Below are 21,290 nucleotides of genomic sequence, written 5' to 3'. Positions count from 1 at the left end.
TGCTGTATCGCCTTTGTTTCTACAACCTTTACTACAAACCTGTAAGACAACATACGCGAAGAGCCTTTCTATTTATTTTTTTTAATGTCTGTCCCGCCCTTCCCTGGCCAGGGCCAGACTCAGAGCAGCTAACGAAAGGACAATAAATCATCATCTTAAAAACATATAAATATAATTAATATTAATAATAATAACCTTAATTTAATAATTTAAAAAATTAAAAACAGTGCCCAAGTAGGAAGCGACTTGACGGCAGTTAACACACACACAGTAGTGATTCCCTCACTTTAATCTAGATTAAGCAGGTTAGAGAGGGAAGCAATCTTAATCAGGGCGAGATTGGTCCCAGAAAAGAGATAATGGGGAGGCCTAAAAGGCGGCAGGAAGGCATGGGATCTAACTGGGCCCAGCAAGGGAAACCAGCTGATGTAAACCATCAATATCCTCAACCGTAAGCCTTGGGTAAAATGCCACCTAAGTAACAAGAATTTATTAACTGCTCAGGATAAATTTGTCAACAGTATTGATATATCGTTCTGTTGCGTGTGTGCGGGAGAGGCAGCGGCATCACAGTCGGTCCCCTCTGGCCTGATTCTGTCCATAAAGCTGTGCCACCCCCTGCTTTCTTATCTGTCACAGGACTAATTGGGGAGGGGGAAGAGGCCAGTATGCCTGGCACTTGCAAATGTTGGGGTGGTATAATGGCAGCAAGTGGAGCAGCCATTACATCCTGCATAGGCACTCAGGATTGGCAATCCTATGTCTGAAAAATGGTGTGTGTGAAATATTCTGGTATTTAAGATGTTAAACCATGAAAATAAGGAACAAGTAAACTGATTAGAGTAAAAACTCTTGAATGCAGGCTGCCATGAGATTTGAATCCTAGTCTTACAATCCTTACAAGATTTGAATCCTAGTCTTACAATCCTTACAAGATTGTTTTGAATATGTGGCATTCCTTTGAGCTGTAGTTTTCATTTCATCTTCTTCACTGAAGATGGTTCCCTGTATTATGGACATTTTTTGTTGAAGATGTCTTATAAATGCAGTTAATGAAATAAGAATTATGTGGTAGCTGGCTAGATTGTTCAGATTTATATTGAGCATGTTCGAGTGACTCTACCATGTAGATTAAAATTATTTTTCGTGGCTTATGTTTCAGCTGCATGCACTGAGAAATGCCCTACACAGTATCTTGGGTACCAGTGAAATGGGGATCCTGCATCCAGTTGCACAGCAGACTATTACAGAATATATGCTTGAAATAAGGTGGGTGGAGATTCGGTGAATCTCTCCTTCATGATATCTATTTTATATGCGTTAACATTTTATTCAGCTTGACATATGAAAGGCTGGTTTTTGTGAAGTAATTGGCTCAAGCTGTAAGAGTGGGAGGAAACCCCTTTTCAATTGGATGGTAATTTTTTGTTTTTAAATCTGTCCCACAAGACATTTCAAATATTTGTTCTATGAGATGCACTTTCCATTTTATTAGCTAATTTAGAATGCATTACATGCTTGTCTCCTGTGGTCCCTCTGTAGCTTTCAGTCTACCTTTGTGTTCTGGACCAGAACGTCCTTCCAACTTTTGTGGCATTGGGACTGGGTTTATGCTTCTGATAATTTTAGTCTACAGGTCAAGAAGGCAAACTGCACATTCTGTATCCTTTCAGGCCTTCAGTAATATTGCCATTACCTGATCTGAATGGCCCAGGCAAGCCCAATCTCTTCAAAGCTAAGCAGGGTCAGCCCTAGTTAGTGCTTAGATGGGAGACCACCGGGGAAGTCTAGGGTACACAGCTACATAGAGTAGCTACAGGGTCGGCAATGGCAAATCACCTCTGTTCATCATAGAGTTGGAAGGGACCACCAGGGTCATCAAGTCCAACCCCCTACACAATGCAGGAAATTCACAACTACCTCCCCCCCACACCTAGTGACCAGAAGATGGCCAAGATGCCCTCCCTCTCATCATCTGCCTAAGGTCACAGAATCAGCATTGCTGACAGATGGCCATCTAACCTCTTCTTAAAAACCTCCAGGGAAGGACAGCTTACCACCTCCCGAGGAAGCCTGTTCCACTGAGGAACCGCTCTAACTATTAGAAAATTCTTCCTAATGTCTAGACGGAAACTCTTTTGATTTAATTTAAACCCGTTGGTTCTGGTCCGACCTTCTTGGGTAACAGAAAACAACTTGGCCCCATCCTCAATATGACAGCTCCTCAAGTACTTGAACATGGTTATCATGTCCCTTCTCAGTCTTCTCTTCAGGCTAAACATACCCAGTGTGAGCTCTTGACCCATAGAACCAGAAATCACCACAGAGACAATCAGATTCCAAGCAGATGGCTTTTACTGGTCAAATAGGCAATACAGTGCATTGAGGATAAGATGACAGCTATGAGTTGTCTTGCTCGTTAGTTGGAAATATAAGGCATAGAAACAGCGGGAGATTACAAAGCATAAACAGAGCATTATTTCCCAGGAGTGGCGTTCCCAGGCTTTGGTATGTGGAGCTGTCCTTGAAGTCTGGACGGTTCAGCAAAGGAACGAAAGGAAACATCTAAACCGAGATAACAGCCTGACACCCAGCTCCTTCAACCTTTCCTCATAGGACTTGGCCTCCAGACCTCTCACCATCTTTTGTTGCCCTCCTCTGGACACATTCCAGCTTGTCTACATCTTTTTTAAATTGTGGTGCCCAAAACTGAACACAGTACTCTGTGTGTGCGTTAAGTGCCGTCAAGTCGCTTCCGACTCATGGCGACCCTATGAATGAAAGTCCTCCAAAATGTCCCATCTTTGACAGCCTTGCTCAGATCTTGCAAATTGAAGGCTGTGGCTTCCTTTATTGAGTCAATCCATCTCTTGTTGGGTCTTCCTCTTTTCCTGCTGCCCTCAACCTTTCCTATCATGACGGTCTTTTCCAGTGACTCTTGTCGTCTCATGACGTGACCAAAATACGACAGCCTCAGTTTAGTCATTTTAGCTTCTAGGGTCAGTTCAGGCTTGATTTGATCTATAACCCACTGATTTGTTTTTTTAGCAGTCCACGGAATCCGTAACACTCTCCTCCAACACCACATTTCAAAGGAATCTGTTTTCTTCCTATCAGCTTTCTTCACTGTCCAGCTTTCACACCCATACATAGTAATAGGGAATATGATGGCATGAATTAATCTAGTCTTGGTGGCCAGAGTCACATCCTTACACTTCAAAATCTTTTCTAGCTCCTTCATGGCTGCCCTTCCCAGTCTCAATCTCCTTCTAATTTCTTGGCTGCAGTCTCCCTTTTGGTTGATGGTGGAGCCAAGGAATAGAAAGTCTTGAACAATTTCAATTTCCTCATTGTCAACCTTAAAGTTGTGTAATTTTTGTTTTCTTGATGTTCAGCTGTAGTCCTGCTTTGGCACTTTCTCTTTTAACTTTCAGCAGTAGTTGTTTCAAATCTTCACTATTTTCTGCCAATAATGTAGTGTCATCAGCATATCTCAAATTATTAATGTTCCTCCCTCCAATTTTCACTCCACCTTCATCTAAATCTAATCCAGCTGTCCTAATTATATGTTCTGCATATAGATTGAAGAGATAGGGAGATAAAATACATCCTTGTCTGACACCTTTGCCAATTGGAAACCATTCCGTTTCTCCATATTCTGTTCTAACTGAGGCCTCTTGTCCAGAGTACAGGTTGCGCATCAAAACGATCAGATGTAGTGGCACACCCATTTCCTTTAAAACTAGCCATAGCTTTTCATGATCCACACAGTCAAAAGCTTTGCTGTAATCTATGAAACACAAGCTGATTTTCTTCTGAAATTCTCTCGTACGCTCCAGTAACCAGCGTATATTTGCAATATGATCTCTAGTGCCTCTTCCTTTTCTGAAACCAGCTTGAACATCAGGCATTTCTCGTTCCATATATGGTAACAGCCTTTGCTGTAAGATTTTGAGCATCACTTTACTTGCATGAGAAATAAATGCAATGGTCCGATAGTTGTTGCAATCTTTGATGTCTCCTTTCTTGGGAATTGGAATGTAAATGGATTGTTTCCAGTCTGTGGGCCATTGTTTTGTTTTCCATATCTGTTGGCATATTCTTGTCAAGATTTTGATGGACTCCGTTTCTGTGGCTTGGAATAGCTCTATTGATATCCCATCTGCTCCTGGTGATTTGTTTCTCCCGATTGCTCTCAATGCAGCTTTCACTTCACTTTCTAAAACTGTAGGTTCTTCTTCAAAAGATTCTTCTTGGAAAGAATCTTTTATCCTTTCATCTCTTCTGTATAGTTCTTCAGTGTATTGTTCCCACCTTTTCTTTATTTTGTCTAGTTGAGGTCTAACCAGAGCGGAGTAAAGCGATACCATCACTTCGCGTGATCTGGACACTATACTTCTGTTGATACAGCCCAAGACTGCATTTGCCTTTTTAGCTACCGCATCACACTGCTGACTCATGTTCAGTGTTTGGTCTACTAAGACCCCTAGATCCTTTTCACATCTTTTGCCTTTAAAACCCTATGGGGTCACTGTAAGTTGGCTGCAACCTAATAATAGAATTACCTCCTGCACCTAAAGGATCTCTGACAAATAATCGTCCAACCTCCACTTTATTACCTCTGAGGAGGGAGAACCCACAATGTCCCTGGGCAACTAATTCCACCACTGAACTACCCTTATTTTCCTAATACCCCACTGATATCTCTCCACCTACAATTTAAACCCATTATTATGAGTCCTACCTTCCACTACCAGCTGAAACAGAACCCTGTCCTACTCTAAATGATAGCCCTTCAAATACTTAAAAAGAGTAATCATACCCCCACCTTCTCTTCTCCAGGCTAAACATTCCCAGTTCCTGCAGCCTGTCTTCATAAGCCTTAGTCTCCAAGCTCATGTTCATCCTTGTCTCTCTCTTCTGCACCTGCTGTGAAGTTTCTGTGTCCTTCTTATAAGAAGGCTTTCAGAACGACAAAATACTCCATATGGGGGGTTTGACTAGTGCAGAATACAGTGGGACTACCACATCTCATGTCCTAGATGCTATGTATCTGTTGATACACTCTAGGATCACATTTGCCTTCTTTGCTGTCTCTTCACACTGACTACTCATACTCAGTTTGCAGTCCACCAAAACTTCAAGATCCCATTCACACATGCTACTACCCGGTCCAGTGTTTTTACAATCCAAATGCAAAACCTTACATTCATCTCTATTAAGTCACATATTGTTCACATCTGCCCATTTTTCTAATATGTCCAAGTCTGATTGTATTTTATCTGTATCTTCCAGAGCGGAAGGCCTCAGGGGGCTGACTAATGTCAGCCTCGCCCCCGGTGAATGCCCCTTTTGGTGCTGTTGTGAGCCCTTGCGCCAGGGAAACTGCTGCGGTGACTGTACCAGCACCCATGCATGGTGCTGCCGCACAGCTTCCCAGCACCGGTGTAAGTGGCCCTGTGCCAGCATTAGTGCCAATTTAGCCGGCGCAAGTGGCGCTAATGTCAGCGCAGGGGTCGCGCTGACTTCAAACCCCTTTTGCCCCCCTTCAGGATTGCTTTGCCTGTCTTTCTGCCTTTGGTTTATCCTCTGTCACGGTTTCTCCATTTTCATCTATAACCAGACCTTTAACCCTCCATTTACTCCTCACATAACTTTAAGAAATCCTACTCTTGTAACAACCTTTGGCTATATGCAATAAACTGAACCTAAACCTCAAAAAAAAAAAAAAAAAAAAAACCTTCTATTGTTGTGGGTTTCTCTGGCCAATCTTAGCTCATTCTGAGCTGTGGCCTTCCTAACAACCACCCTACAGTGTTCAGCGACCTGCAGGTACAGTTTCTTTGTAACTTACCCTTCCTTCCATTTCCTACCCATTACCTTTTAACCTTAACTTATCAGAGCACTTTTGTTCAACTCATCCTAGAGCACTTGATGACACTTTCCATATCCTAAATCCCATTGAGTTTTAGGGCCAAATAAGACTTGAAGTTTATATATTTTTTACTTTAATACAACTGGGGGAGGACTCCAAATTTGATTGGGATTAGCAGTGGGGAAATGGAATGCGTGACCTCCTCTGTGAAGGCAATTTGCCTGTTTAAAGTGCCTTCTTCTCCCAGATGCTTTTCTGTCTGCAGGAGAAAAGGTATAGGGACTTGGTATCCCCCTTGCACCGAAGAAGATTAATAAATAGGCAGCTTTGGGTATGTGTAGTATTTTGACTGAATAGATGTCCCACAGGGAACATTTTCAGTGCCCCTCCCGCCCTGCTCTGATTAGAGACCACTGCAGTTGCATTGAAGAAGAAAAATAAGACTTTGGAAGACATCATGTTAAGCTTGGTCCTTATTTGAAGATTACAGGATGCGTTTTCTCAGATCTACCCAATTCGTAACAGATGGTTGCCAATTATCTTTTCTTCCTTAGAACTCTCCAGCAATCACAAGGCTCTTTATGAACATGTTAACGATAGTGCCTATAAATCCAGCACTCAGATATGTGCAAATCTCACTGATTCCTGTGGAACGTAGCCACAACTATGAGCTGAATTATAGCCAGCATGCGAAAACAACCACTGTGGTGATACTACGAAGTAATAATAATGACTGAAGCAACCCATGACTTTCATCATACTTTAAAAAATTAATAGGCCAATTTATTCAACCCTCAATATATCTAAAGCTCCCTCTGTACAGAGGTGCAAACAGATTATGCAGGCTACGTTGTTAAGAAAATGGATCCCATGGGAAGTCTGCTTTGGCTGTGAAGTAATGCCACTGAAGTCATGCCTATGACAGGATTGGAATGGGAACAAAATTAACAGCTTCTTGTGGCTTTTCAAAAAGAGTTTATATTTTGTGGCTATTTTACTCTCTCTGTCTCAGGATACTATTTAGGGGATATGTGTGTTTGAATATTGATATAACAAAAGCATCAAGATCCAGTTTCCATGGATACCGCCACAAGATCATGAGTCCTAGACACTGTTACACTTAGAATCTGTTCAGCCGAAAATATAACCTTTCTGCTTCTCCTGGTGTAATTTGATGGTAAGCATTCACAGGTATAAGGTGTCTCCAGCCCAATTCATGGTTTGTTCTCTTGAGAGACCACCTGACACTGGAGTGAAGCTTGAGCTTGCAAGTTCCCCTACCATACATTTGCAGACTTTTCACATGCATATAGGTTGTGTCAGTGAGCACAGGTTACTTTTTTATGTGGTGAGAGAAGGCTACACTTACAATCAACTGTAGGCACGTCGCGCAAAGGACCCCACTCACAATCAGCATGAGGAAGTGAACAGAACCATAGCCACAAACACTGATGTCTTACGGACAATATTGTGGGGGGAAATACAGTCAAGTCGCAGCCAACTTATGGCAACCCTGTAGGGATTTGGGCAGCAGGATAACACAGGTGTTTTGCCATTGCCTGCCTCTGTGTAGTAACCTCGGACTACCGTGGTGATCTCCCATCCAAGTACTAATCAGGGCTGACCCTACTTAGCTTCCAAGATCAGACAAGATTGGGCTAAGCACTTAAGAACACAGCCGATCAATCCATTAATTCGTGATATAGACATGCCTGTAGCTAATAAGCTACAATTTCTTCTGGGTGGTTGTGATCCAGCTATCACACTTTCAGTAGTGAAATTTATTTTGGGGTTATTTGAATTTAAGAGACACAAGGATAATTTAAAGAACGTGTATACAATTAAATAAATTATATAAAATAAAATATTTTTAAAAATTCTGCCCAGCAGTTCAGTGTGGTTAGCTCACAGCCTGTTGGCTAGGAGTTGTACCATTAAAGGAAGGAAGGACAAGTCTGGGCTAGCCTGGGCTATCTACAACAGGGCTTTACAGTCTGGTAGTCTTGATGAATATTCTGAAACCTCTGTTTTTTTTTTGGGGGGGGGGGTTAATACTGTGTGTTCTCCACACTCTGTTTCTTCCTTCTGATGCATGATTGTTTCTGTTTGTGCCCAGGCAAACACGAAAACTTCGCGATGCTGAGCAAGAAAGAGATCGAGCATTGCTGAAAGCCATTATCAAGGTTTGGAAGGAAATCAAATCCCTGCGTGACTTCCAGAAGTTTACCAGCACGCCCCTGAAACTCTGCTTGAGAAAGTAAGCTCTGACAGGTATTCCTTCAGGGAATGAGGCCCCAGCAGTGCTCATCAAGCTCAAAATTGACCTTTAGTGGCTCATCTGTAAGGCCTGGTTCCCCATGAGATGGTACACCTATGTTTGGGCTGTACCACTTCAGGTAGGAGCTCCCATGACAGGTACCACTTCAGGTAGGAGCTCCCATATAAAAAGAAAAAATCCCCTCATACAGAAAATTAGTATCAAGGAGAAGAAAATTAGTCAAGGAGAAGGCTAAGCTGTGACCCCTTCACCCTGACATTTAGCTTGTGGAAGGAGATTTTTGTATGTAGGGAACATATAAAATGTGAAGCCCCTCCTTCAGTCAGTAGTATTACATTCCAGACATAAGTTTTTTTTACTGCACCAAAGATCCAGATGTACCCAGGCATTGCCTGAATCAACTATTAAGCCTCAGGGCATTACCTGAAGCAGCTTTTTCCTCCTCTTGCTGTTCCCAGTTTAAGTGGACTTGCTACTTGTTGAGGCGACTGGAGGCAGTAGGCATCCGGGGTGTGCGTTGGACTGGTTCAGATCATTCCTCATAGATCAGACCCAAAGGATTGCCATTGGAGAACAGTAATCATCTGTGTGGGACCTATCCTATGGGGTCCCACAGGGTGCAATCCTATCCTCTATGTTCTTCAATCTTTATGCAAAGCCCTTAGGCCAAATCATTCATAGTTTAGGGATTGGCTGTCATCAATATGCTGATGATACTCAGCTATATATATCTTTATCCAAATCTCCTGGTGATGCGGTAGAGCTCCTAAACCACTGCCTGGCTGTTGTGGTTAAATGGCTAAGAGAGAACACATTGAAACCAACTCCTGGAAAGAGAGAAATAATGCTGGCTGGGAAGGCAGAGCTCTTGAAGTACATTATGCTTCCCACTTTCGACAGGGTTCAGCTGACTCAGTTAAGAGCCTCGGGGTTGTATTGGACCCAACATTATTACTGGAGAAGCCAGTTAATGCAGTTGCAAAAAACGCTTTCTTTCAACTCAGCCTAGCTCAAAAAATGGCCCCTTATCTTGATAAGGCTGATCTTGCCTCCAAGACCCATGCCACAGTGACATCGAGTCTATACTACTGTAATGCACTGTACATTGTTCCCCCCTGAAAATTAATTCAGAAGCCCCAGTTGGTGCAGAATGCCACAGTTCGGTTATTATCAGGAGCTAGACGGAGCGTCCATATTACATCCATTCTACAGTCACTCCACTGGCTGCCCATCAAGTTACTCAATTTAAAGTATTGGCTATCACATACAAAATCCTTCATGGGCTTGGCCCTCATATCTGTGAGACCATCTCTCCCGCTATGCACCCACATAACAGCTTCACTTATCCAAGCAGGTTTTCTGCAGATACTGAACTGCAAATGGGCAAAATCAACACCTGACCACACAGGTACCTTCTCCATTGTGGCCCACATCTTACTGAATGGCCTGCCTGAGGAGGTCAGAAAGGCTCCCACTCTCAAGGCTTTCCTCAAACTATGCAAAGCTGAATTATTCAAGAGGGCTTTTCTATGGAGGCAATAGGGTAGCACTGGGGAGGGGCTGTGGCTCAGTGGTAGAGCATCTGCTTGGAATGCAGAAGGTCTCAGGTTCAGTCCTGGCATCTCCAGTTAAAGGGACCAGGCAAGTAGGTGATATGAAAGACCCTGGAGAGCCACTGCCAGTCTGAGTAGACAATACTGACTTTGATGGTCCAAGGGTCTGATTCAGTATAAGGTAGCTTCATGTGTTCATCACAAAATTACTTGGATAAATTATTGGGGACTGTAGACTGTACTACTGTGTATAGTTTGCTGTGGGTTGGACAATTTCATTGTCTAATGAATATCCTATCTTGTTGATTGTATTGACTCACTCTGTGTAATCCGCTTTGAGTTCCAGTGAGAAAGATGAGAGATAGGTAGGTAGGTAGGTAGGTAGGTAGGTAGGTAGGTAGGTAGGTAGGTAGATAGATAGATAGATAGATAGATAGATAGATAGATAGATAGATGCTGTAGGCAATTCCATTGGTAAAGCAACCCAGTCTGTCTGCGGCTGTATTGTTCAAGTGCATAGAATGTAATGTGGGTTGGGTAGATGACTTCAGCATTTGAATGTGCATTCAGGTATGCCGCTCATCTGCTCATCTGTATTCATGGTTCTTTCTGTGGCATGAATCAGTGCATTAACATATTTTAGAATAGTACAAAGTTTCAGTAAACCTGGGAAATGAAGTTTTAGGAAAGAGTCATTCTGTATTAGGTAGACAAATTAGACACATAGGGTATAGTGTACTGATAAGTGAATTGTTGTTAAAGGGAAGAAGTTGATAAGCAGATGGACGAGAAGGCGTATGAGGAAGAAATTCAGGCTGAAATAGCTGAATTAATGGAAGAATACATGGAGGAATATGAAAAGAAAATGCAAGACTACAGAACTGAACTTCAGGAATGGAAATCCTGGAAGAGAGCTCAGGTTTGGATTAGCATCCTCTTATATATTAAATTGTCTGTTGAACAAGATGGGGAGGGCAGTGTAGAGAGGTGATGGCAAGTCACTGAGTGTGGGCACTGTGTTCAGGGTCTACTAGAGCCCTGGGTATAGGGCTGGGGGTCCAAAGCATGTTGAGATGGTTCTTCCTTCTCCAGTCTGTCATCCAGGTTGCTGAGAGTATAGGTACAAAATTCTAGTGCCCCGGATAACCTTGGGGGCCCTAGGTTCCACATAATATTCTTGTTGACAAATTGGGAAAATGTGATTTAGATCCTATTACTGTTAGGTGGATCTGTAACTGGTTGACAGATTGCACCCAAAGAGTGCTTGTTAATGGTTCCTCATCCACTTGGAGAGGAGTGACTAGTGGAGTGCCTCAGGGATCTGTCCTGGGACCTGTGTTGTTCAACATCTTTATAAGTGGTTTGGATGATTATTAAATTTGCAGATGATACTAAATAGAGAGGGGTAGCAAATACGGGAGAAGACAGAGTCAGGATACAGGGTGATCTTGACAGGCTGGAGAATTGGGCTAAAACTAATAAAATGCACTTCAACAAAGAAATGTAAAGTTCTGCATTTAGGTAGGAAAAATCAAATGCATAATTATAGGATGGGGGAGGCTTGTCTTAGCAGTAGTGTGTGCAAAAAGGATCTTGGGGTAATAGTAGACCAAACATTGAACGTGAGTTAGCAGTGTGATGCAGTAACTAAAAAGGCAAATGCGATATTGGGCTATATCAACAGAAGTATAGTGTCCAGATCACATGAAGTGATGGTATCACTTTATTCTGCTCTGGTTAGACCTCACCTAGAGTATTATGCTCCATTTTCGGCACCGCAGTTTAAGAAGGATGCGGACAAGCTGGAACGTGTCCAGAGGAGGGCAAAAAAGATGGTGAGGGGTCTGGAGACCAAGTCCTATGAGGAAAGGTTGAAGGAGCTGGGTATGTTTAGCCTGAAGAGGAGAAGACTGAGGGGGGATATGATAACCATCTTCAAATTCTTGAAGGGCTGTCATATAGAGGAGGGTGCAACAGGTTGAAATTAAATCAAAAGAGTTTCCACCTAGACATTAGGAAGAATTTTCTAACAGAGTCGTTCCTCAGTGAAACAGGCTTCCTCGGGAGGTGGTAAGCTCTACTTCCCTGGAGGTTTTTAAGCAGAGGCTAGATGGCCATCTGTCAGCAATGCTGATTCTGTGACTTAGGCAGATAATGAAAGGATATCTTGGCTATCTTCTGGGCATGGAGTTGGGGTCATTTGGGGTTTGTAGGGGGAGGTAGTTGTGAATTTCCTTCATTTTGCAGGGGGTTGGACTAGATGACCCTGGAGGTCCCTTCCAACTCTATGTTTCTATGAGCTGGGCAAGGTGCCGCAGAAGGACAGTAGCTTGATGTGTGTTTTCATGAACACATCTTGTCTGTGTTCTCCTGAATGTTATGAAGATCCAAAGAAGTTTTTGTATGGAATCCCATGATGGGTTTCAGCAGCCCTGGGCATCAAGGGATAGTACTGAGGCTGGTTCTCTAACTTTAGCCTTCCTTTTGCCATATGCCCCTTCCATAGGGTTGTCCACTCTGGCTTGGCAAATTCCTGGAGGTTTGGGGATGCCGGATTTTGAGGAAGAGAGGGAACTCAGCAGAGAAGTTATTCCCTAGAATCTACCCCCTAAAGCTGCCATTTCTTCCAGGGGAACTGATCTCTGTAGTCTGGAGATCAGTTGTAGTTCCAGGAGATCTCCTGGCCCCACCTGGAAGTTGGCACCCCTAGAATAAATAATGGGGCATCAATGGATGAGGAAACCTTGAATGATCAATTAGGGCAGTGGTTCCCAACCTTTTTCGAGTCGTGACCCCCTTTTACAATTGCCAAGTAACCTGCGACCCCCGCCACATTTGTCATCCTCAACATTTAGTCTGTTTCTTGCCAAGAAGTCATAGAATCAGCATTGCTGACAGATGGTCATCTAGCCTCTGCTTTAAAACCTCCAGCAGTTTTTATTTATCGCATGAGAGTGTGTGTACAGACGCAGTATATACATTTCTCCTGCGTGTATAAAAATACATCACACACACATTCCCAGCCAGCGCCAGCCAGCTGCCTACCCAGACAGTGGGCGGGGACTGTCGCGCGGAGGGCTCTGCTGGGCGTGCGCTTCTAGCGGGTTCATGCCCGCACGCCGCCGCGATTGCTGCCACCGCCGCCGCCTCCTCCTCTGTCTCTGCAGTGAGGTCATGGGTGGGCGGTGCGTCAGTGGCGGCTTGTGCTTGCTCCAGCGCCGGGGACAGCCGGAGCGCCCGACTGGGGGGAGGGGGATTCATGGTGGGGGACGAAGGACGTTTCCCGTAGACAACTCGCAAAACGGGGGCGCGGGGGCGGGGAGAGGCAGGCGAAAATAACGTGGCGACCCCCCAGAAAACACTTGACCCACAGGTTGGGAACCACTGATCTAGGGAGTCTGGAAGGGGAGGAAAGCTATAACTGCCATGTGTTGGGGAGGGGCTTGCGTGCTTGCTTCTCTCTCAAAACTGGGCCACTCGCAGTCAAAACAGCCCCTTCTGCCACAAGCAGAGTATGAAAAGCTGGCTTTTCCCCTCTCTCTTTAACTAGAGAAGGAGCTGCAAGGTAGTAAGGTAGACCCATACCCATATTATCCTCATAGCATGGGTTTGGGTTGTGGGGTGGAGAACATAGCCAGGTGAAGTCTGGAAACTTTTTCTAAAGCCACATGGTGAGTTTATGGCTGAGGAGAAATTTGAATCAGATGCTTCCAGGCTCCAGGTTCAGCTCTTTATGTGCTGGGCTGAACTAAGAGTGTCCCCTTTGAGGTCACTTTCAAGGTTATAGTGCTGCAGAGTGACCCCCTTTTGTTCCTTTTTCTTTCTTTTTAAGGAGCCACTAAAAAAAAACAAAAGTGAAAAGCAATTATGGAATTTCAAGGGAATGTGATGAATTTAACTCTGCTTGGTCCCTTCCTCCATGTAAAAAATTAAATACCAAATCTGGCCTTCATTGAGAACCGTAGCCTCTTGCGTTTTATTGCTCTTGACAGCTTGTGTATACAGAAGGAGGAGGCCAGATATAAAACACTAAAGACTGTAATTCTCAGCTTTTCATTTTTCATTATATGGTACACATTAAACTTAAAAGCAATGACATGCTGGAACTTTTCTTGGATATTTAGCAGTTTTGAATGCCTTGCATTTCTTCCAAGTTTTTAGAAATAGCTAACACCATGGTTTCCCCCCCCCCCATGTGTGGGGAAACAATGGATTTGTATATATGCAGAAGTCCAGGAAGAGCAAGAAGAAGAAGAAAAGCTCCAGTGAGTATGAAGAAGCAGATGAACCGGAGTATGTTGAGGATCCCGTGAAACCCGTTCCTCCCCCAATGGTTGACAGGCTGCAGGTAGAGCAGCAGGTGCGTGAAAAAGCTGCCAACATTCGATGGAGACCAGAGGAACCTGCTTTGATTCCTGAGCTGAGCCTAACAGGGAACATCACTCCAACTGAGCTTTGTCCTAGGTGAGCTAGAACAGTGCTCTTGGACATATGAACATATTGAACATATGAAGTTGCTTTATACTGAATCAGACCATTGGTCCATCGTAGTCAGTATTGTCTACTCAGGCTGTCAAAGGGTGTTGTACAAGATTGCTGGTGGAAAGTGCCTACAAGTCACAGCCAACTTATGACAACGCTGTTGGGTTTTCAAGGCAAGAAATGAACAGAGGTGGTTTGCCATTGCCTGCCTCTGCGTAGCAACCCTGGGCTTCCCTGCTGGTCTCCCATCCAAGTATTAACTCAGGACCGACCCTGCTTAACTTCTGAGATTTAATGAGATCGGGCTAATCTGTGCCAACAAGATCAGGGCATTGTACAGGATTAGGCCCTGTCAAAGGAGAACTTGCGCCTGTCACAAACCCGCCCTGGGTTTGTGTGTGCGAATGTGTGTTCCTTCAGTGCCACCAACCCAGACAAAACCCAGCATACGATGTTTACCAGTGGCTTGGGGAACACTAGTAAAGGCTATCTCTGAGCATGTACAAAGGGCAGAGTTTCCCAGCTAGTTCAATCCTTCCCCTGTGCAATGTGAGATGGCTAGATACACATGGAGGAAAACCTGTGACAAATCCAGTCAAGCATGGGCTATGGCCAATTTGAAGGCCTAGGGATGCTGGTAAGGAGGAAGAAGAGTTGGTTTTTATACTCTGCTTTTTTCTACCTTTAAGGAGTCTCAAAGCAACTTACAACCACCTTCCCTTCCTCGCCCCACGACACCTTGTGGGGTAGGTGGGGCTGATAAAGTTGGGAGAAAACTGTGACTGGCCCAAGGTCACCCAGCAGGCTTCATGTGGAGGAATGGAGAAACAAATTCGCTTCTCCAGATTAAAGTCCGCTGCTCATGGAAGAGTGGGAAATCCGCTGCTCTTAACTACTGCACCATGCTGGGAAGAAAAGTTATCTCACTGCCATCACTGAATCTGCTCAGTACCATTCAGGAGTGCTTTTCTAGATAGCGAAAGGGGTGCTAGAATATAAAGTCTCATGGTGTTTGTCTGGAACCCTCAGTCAAGCACTATGACACATTTGCTACATTCTTGGTGTATATAACCATTTGCCTCCATCCCGTTCCAACGTGGGAACAGTGTGAATGCACTTCATTTGCATCCTCTTACCCCTCGTTCTTTGGGTCACTTTCAGTTGTTGTAGGTGAATACACACATTTTTAAGTACAGATGAATTTCCACCTGTTTTGCAGGGCAGAAATTTCAAGACGTGAAGATGTTAAGAAACGATCTCTGTTTTTAAAAGTCCTTTTTAACTCCAAAGAGGTGTCACGGACAGTTTCCCGGCCAATAAGCTTAGACTTCAGAATTCACTTTGGACAGATTTTCAACTTGCAGATATTCAACTGGCCAGAGAGTTTGAATTTGCAGGTAAGTTGTGTTTCTTTTTCAGGTCCCACCAAACAGAGTTACAGCCTCAAGTTCTGATGTTTGATATTTAGGTTGGACACTCAAGCTCTTTGTTTTTCACCTGTCTTGAACGTTCTTGTGTTACTAGAATTTGGATTAGCACCTTTGTCAGATGCTACAGTCCAGCTGTCTCTTCCCTTCTATTTTCCATGAGGTTATACGTTGATAGAGTGAACAGTGGAGACCACACTGCGTAGTTGGGTAGTCCTGCGGGATAACTAACTCATGCTCAAGAAAAATTGGAAGTTCTGGGTAGGAGAAAATGGAGACCAAGAATGGCTTTACTTCTCATGCACGTTCTGTCAAGCAGAACAGAACAGATTTTTATTATGGCATTGCCATTCTAAGAATACTTCATAAAATTGTCCACAGTTCACAACTGTACATTAATTTAAAATACAAAAATACAAAACCATCAAGTTAGATTTTACTTATACCCCTAATTTAGAATTAGACCCATTCTTGAGGAAACCTTTGAAAGGTGAACTTTAAGAACTATTGCACAGAACCTAGCTGTGGCTAAGGTAACCTGTTCTTTTTCCCCCTCCAGAAGTGTCTGCAGTATTACTGATTCTATGGGCTCTCTAGGGCCCTTCAGCGAAGGGAGAATGTACTTGATGCACGTCTCTTCATACCAAGGACATCTTAATAGCACATGAGCCACTGTTTCCATTTCTCCAATTTCACACGGGCAATGTCTGTCACTAATCGGGGTCCTTTTAAAGCGCCCCTGTACCATTGCTGAGGGGAGAGCTTGAAAGCGGGTTAGCGTGAAGGCTCTCCTAAGACTTGGACGGTCTAACTGGTACAAATATGATGCTGGAGCCACTTTATACTTATTGTTTGATGAAATCCTATAATCCGGACATTTTCCCAGATCATCCTGTCGTTCAATATCCCAAATTCTTTGTTTTATTAACCTTTTGGCTTGGCCATGGACCATTTTCTGCATAGCCTGTGCGTCAATGCCTAGTTTATCCATTTTCCTGTAAACCGCCTGAAGCCAGAAAGATCTAAAATTGTCTTGCAATATCTTGGGGGCGGGCAGGCCCTGTGGGTTAGTGGTCATCTTAAGCCACATAATAAGGGAGGCCAAGCTCACCCTGCCCTCCACCCTCACCATGCCCGTCTCTAGCCTAATGTTATCATTAGAGACAAATTTGGGGACTTGCGATGTGGCTCTTAAGAATTTTGATTGCACCCGTTCTAGGGGCAAAAATTGACTGTGGGAGACTCCCAGCCATGACCCATATAGAAGCTGTGCCAGAGATTTTGCTCTAAATAGTTTAAGAGCAGCAGGAACAGAGTGACCATCTTTCGTCCTTAGAAACTTTATTATCAGATGGGCAGAATTCTGACCTTCAGCTGCCACTCCATTCAGATGAGCAACCCTTGAACGCATGGCTTGTATTACGACCCCTAGATATTTAAAGCTTTTCACTTGCTCTATAGCTTGCCCGTCTAGGCTCCACTTCTGAATCTGTGACCGTCTGCCAAAAATCATGATTTTGGTCTTTTGGAGATTCAGCTGTAAGTGTTCAGCCTGGCAAAAATTGTTCAGATTTATCAAAGCTCTTTTCAAACCGACTCTAGTTCTAGATAAATTACCGCGTCGTCTGTGTACAAAAGAACTGAGATATGTCGGTAAGCTATTTTTTGTGGATGTAAATCTAAGTCGCTCAGCTTTTTAACTAGCCCATTTATGTAACAGCTGAATAACGAGGGGGCCAAAATGCAGCCTTGCTTGACCCCTTTTTTGGTATGCACAGTTCTGGATAGATGTCCTTGTCTGCTGCACTTTACCTTTCAAGAGGTGTTGTCATGTAATGCTCTCATAAGGTGCAATAGCCTCCACTTCTGTCAAACTTTGCTTGCAGATGCTGCCATTTGCTGATCAGATTTGGGGTAAAGCGATGATACAGGATACAACTGACAAATTGTAGAGTAATAGGTCAAGGATCCAGGACACCCTTCTTTGTAAGAAGAAGCAGGATAACCGAGGACTCTTCTATGCACACACGTGCATGCCTTCCTCTGTCTTCCCTCTCTCAAAACCTTGTACATATAATTCACTTTCCCTTACATAATTCAGGGCCTTGATTCATTCAGAGCTGGACCAATTATCTCTTAAGTCCTTTATGGGACAGGCCCCTGGTCCATCCATAGGCAGTGCTCTAGTTCTCTCATAGAAAGTGAAACTGTACCTGGACTGCAACACTTTAAACTTCAGGTGGGACAGGATGGATGGCTTTTCCATGCAAAAGGATCTGTCCTTGCATGGAAGGCTACACTTGAACCATCCTCCCTTTTTCTTTGTGGAGGGAATATTATTGGATGTAGGAGGATTCAGAATATGAAACCTCCGCTTGCAGTCTGAAGTGATACTGTCCAGACATGGAGGATAATATTAGAAGAAGATGAAGAGTTGGTTTTTATACCCTGCTTTTCTCTACTGTAAGGAGTCTCAAAGCCCTGACCTGGATGGCCCAGGCTAGCCTGATCTCGTCAGATCTCAGAAGCTAAGCAGGGTCAGCCCTGGTTATTATTTGGATGGGAGACCACCAAGGAATACCAGGGTTGCTGTGCAGAGGAAGGCACTGGCAAACCACCTCTGTTAGTCTCTTGCCATGAAAACCCCAAAAGGGGTCACCATAAGTCGGCTTTGACTTGACGGCACTTTACACACACACAAGGAGGCTCAAAGTAGCTTAGAATCACCTTCCTTTCCTCTCTGCACATCGGAAGAAGAAGAAGAGTTGGTTTTTATATGCCGACTTTCTCTACCACTTAAGGGAGAATCAAACCTTATCTTCCCCTCCCACAACAAACACCCAGTGAGATAGGTGGGGCTGAGAGAGCTCTTAATATAACTGTGACTAGCCCAAGTTCACCCAGCTGACTTCATGTGTAGGAGTGGGGAAACCAACCTGGTTCACCAGATTAGTGTCCGCTGCTCATGTGGAGGAGTGGGGAATCAAACCTGGTTCTCCAGATCAGAGTCCACTGCTCCACTGTTCCAAACCACTGCTCTTAACCATTACACCACGCTACCTTGTGAGGTAGGTGGGGCTGAGAGAGTTTGGAGAGAACTGTGACTGGCCCAAGGTCACCCATCAGGCTTCATGTAGAGGGCTGGGGAAACAAACTTGGTTCTCCAGATTACAGTCTGCCACTCATGTGGAGGAACAGGAAATCAAACCCGGTTCTCCAGATTAGAGTCCACCACTCTTAACCACTACACCATGCTGGTTCTCACACCACACCTATCTGTGTACCTTTAGGGCTCTTAACATGGGTTAAGGATTAGGTGTTCTGGAGGGCTGGATTCCACCTTACTAACACGGTTTTTTACATCCTCATATGTGTGCTTTTTTTGGCACTGGTTGAAAAAAGTTCAAATTGCTTGTTACTGATTTCCTTTTAAGAGCAGCCCCAGCAAGGCGATACTGTCATCTGCTTTTATGTTTGGAGCCCACAAACTAAATCTGCAGTGGTTGGGTTCTAAACTGAGGAAGGAATATCCCTCTTCCTCCTACCGATTTTACAGTTTATAGGTAAAGCGTGGACCCTGCCCATAACTCTTGGCATAGCTGTTGAAGGGTTTCCTGCTAAGTGGCTATTTTAGTCGGCCATTACGGGCCTTCTCCTTTCAGTGAAAGATAAGTCAGTCTAGTTCACTCCAGAAACACAGTGCTTTCCTTGCTGTCCTGAGCGAAATAAGCAAGAAATGTTATGTAAGTTCACTCTGAGGTCTTTAACACCCTTCACAGTCTGGAAATGAAAATAATGTTTTTACTTCTTACTACAGATATATGAAACAGTTGGTCATGGTAGTGTGAACTTGTTGGCTGAAGTGTTCGTACCGATTCCTGAGACAACAGTTCTGACCGGGGGAGCTCCTGTAGAAGAAATAGAATTCAGCAGTGACCAGCGTGTGATGTTGGACCACGAAGGCGTGGGGAGTGGTATGGACTGTGTTCTGTTTCTTAATTTGTAAAGTGGAACTACATTGATTGATCCTTTTCAGGATTCTTTGTATACTAGTGGAGCTGCCAGGACTGCAGTTTGAATTGGAAGATGGTGTGGGTGGAAGGACTTTCAGCGAGGACAAAATCAGTTTTGTGGGTAGAACTTTCAGTGGAAGAATGGTACAAGGGGAAAGGATTAGGAAATGCCTCTGTTGTGTGCTGGGTTTCCACTTCAGATTTGCAGCCTCAGAGAATGCATTAAATACAAAAAAAATGTAATGGAAAAAGAATTGCGGAGTAACAATCTCTTGATAAAACCCCTTTCCAAAATCAACCCCCGAGTTTCCTGCAAACATAAGCTCCTTTCAGAGTGTCCAAATAATTCATCGTCAAACTTCTTTTCTACTTTGTACAACAGCCCAATTAGCATTTATTTTAAAAAAGAAAGAAAAGGGAAGTGTGGTAACTTTTTCACCCACACAGAGTCCCTAACACCCTCCACAACCTCTGTTCCATGGGTTCAAGATTACAGGGAGTTCAGGCAGTCACAGTCCACTACCTATCACCTATTTTAAAATATATTGAGATCCATGATCATTTTACAACCCAGGTCCTTTCTCTCATTCACAGAGACAACGCCAGACAGGGTAACCCAGTCCTCTTCAGTAACCACCCCTCACTCAGACCCTGGACGGAGCTGACGGGGTTGGCAACTCAACCCTCTGCTTCATTCACATGCTGCCACCGTTTAGTCATATCCAGATATTTTTATATAGGTCAAGATCTTAGCTTGTGTATTCATGTGCTTCTTTCTCTGAGACCAGTAAATATCCAGCCCACAGGGTTAAACAAACAAGGAATTAACTTTTATTTATGATTTGAACATCACTAAAGAAAATCTGGTAAAGGTTACAAAGTTTCTTTTCATTAAAAAAAATTTTTTGCAGTAAAAAAGTTTATTACGCTACTATTTATACGTAACCATAAGCATTATATTTTTACAAGAAATGCTTCCTGAATTCTTTGCAGTTGTGACACATCGTATCCTTTATTTAAATTTATCGATTTGATTAGGAGAAAGGTTTCCTTATGTTTCAGAATCCACTCATCAACTGTAGGACTTGAGTCTGATTTCCAGTATCGTGCAAATACCAATCTAGCATCTGTTAACAGATGTACAATTAAGTTCCGTTTATCTTTTGGAAAAACGGCCGTATACCTTAGTAGTATGACCTTGGCAGAAAAATGGAAATCTACATCAAAGCCTTTTTTTAAAGATAATCTCTAAAGAGAACTGATAGGTTTGTGCTCTCCAACATGCCCACCACATATGCAGATAATCCGCATTTGGTAATTTACAAAACTAGCATTTATCCTGCATATTCCTATAGATTTCAGCTAATTTAAGTGGTGCCAGGTGCCATTGTTACCAGATTTTTATCAAATTTTCTCTAAATCCAAGACAGATAAAGTTAAACCATAGGTAAGGATATATTTCCACTTTCTTCAGGAATTTCATAACCTAGATCTTTCCCCCACTTGTATTGAAATGAGTGTTTAGAAATGCTAGCTGGAAAAGTTTCTTTTCAATTAAACTTTTGAACTGTTCCTCTGTTGGAGCCTTTGGAATCCTTTGTTTGAAGTTGACCTTTTCCAGTCAGCTTGAAGCTGCTCTTCTCCACAGCTTCACTCAGCCAG

The 21,290-nt window shown here is 43.5% G+C and overlaps 1 protein-coding gene across 1 annotated transcript in view; it reads left to right on the top strand.

Annotated features, from left to right (window-relative positions):
- Positions 1-21,290, top strand: part of CC2D2A (coiled-coil and C2 domain containing 2A) — a 124,905-nt gene that overhangs the window by 25,712 nt on the left and 77,903 nt on the right. The window contains exons 11-16 of the mRNA XM_056855114.1: positions 1,163-1,269; positions 7,992-8,132; positions 10,469-10,625; positions 13,935-14,170; positions 15,408-15,585; positions 19,433-19,589. Coding sequence (XP_056711092.1) covers positions 1,163-1,269; positions 7,992-8,132; positions 10,469-10,625; positions 13,935-14,170; positions 15,408-15,585; positions 19,433-19,589 — 976 coding nt within the window. The remainder of the gene's footprint in view (positions 1-1,162; positions 1,270-7,991; positions 8,133-10,468; positions 10,626-13,934; positions 14,171-15,407; positions 15,586-19,432; positions 19,590-21,290) is intronic.

The sequence above is a fragment of the Euleptes europaea genome, chromosome 9 (assembly GCF_029931775.1).
Source record: "Euleptes europaea isolate rEulEur1 chromosome 9, rEulEur1.hap1, whole genome shotgun sequence".
NCBI lineage: Eukaryota > Metazoa > Chordata > Lepidosauria > Squamata > Sphaerodactylidae > Euleptes > Euleptes europaea.
Note: the sequence above shows the minus strand (reverse complement) of the source record. Positions and strands in the feature narration are given on the sequence as shown.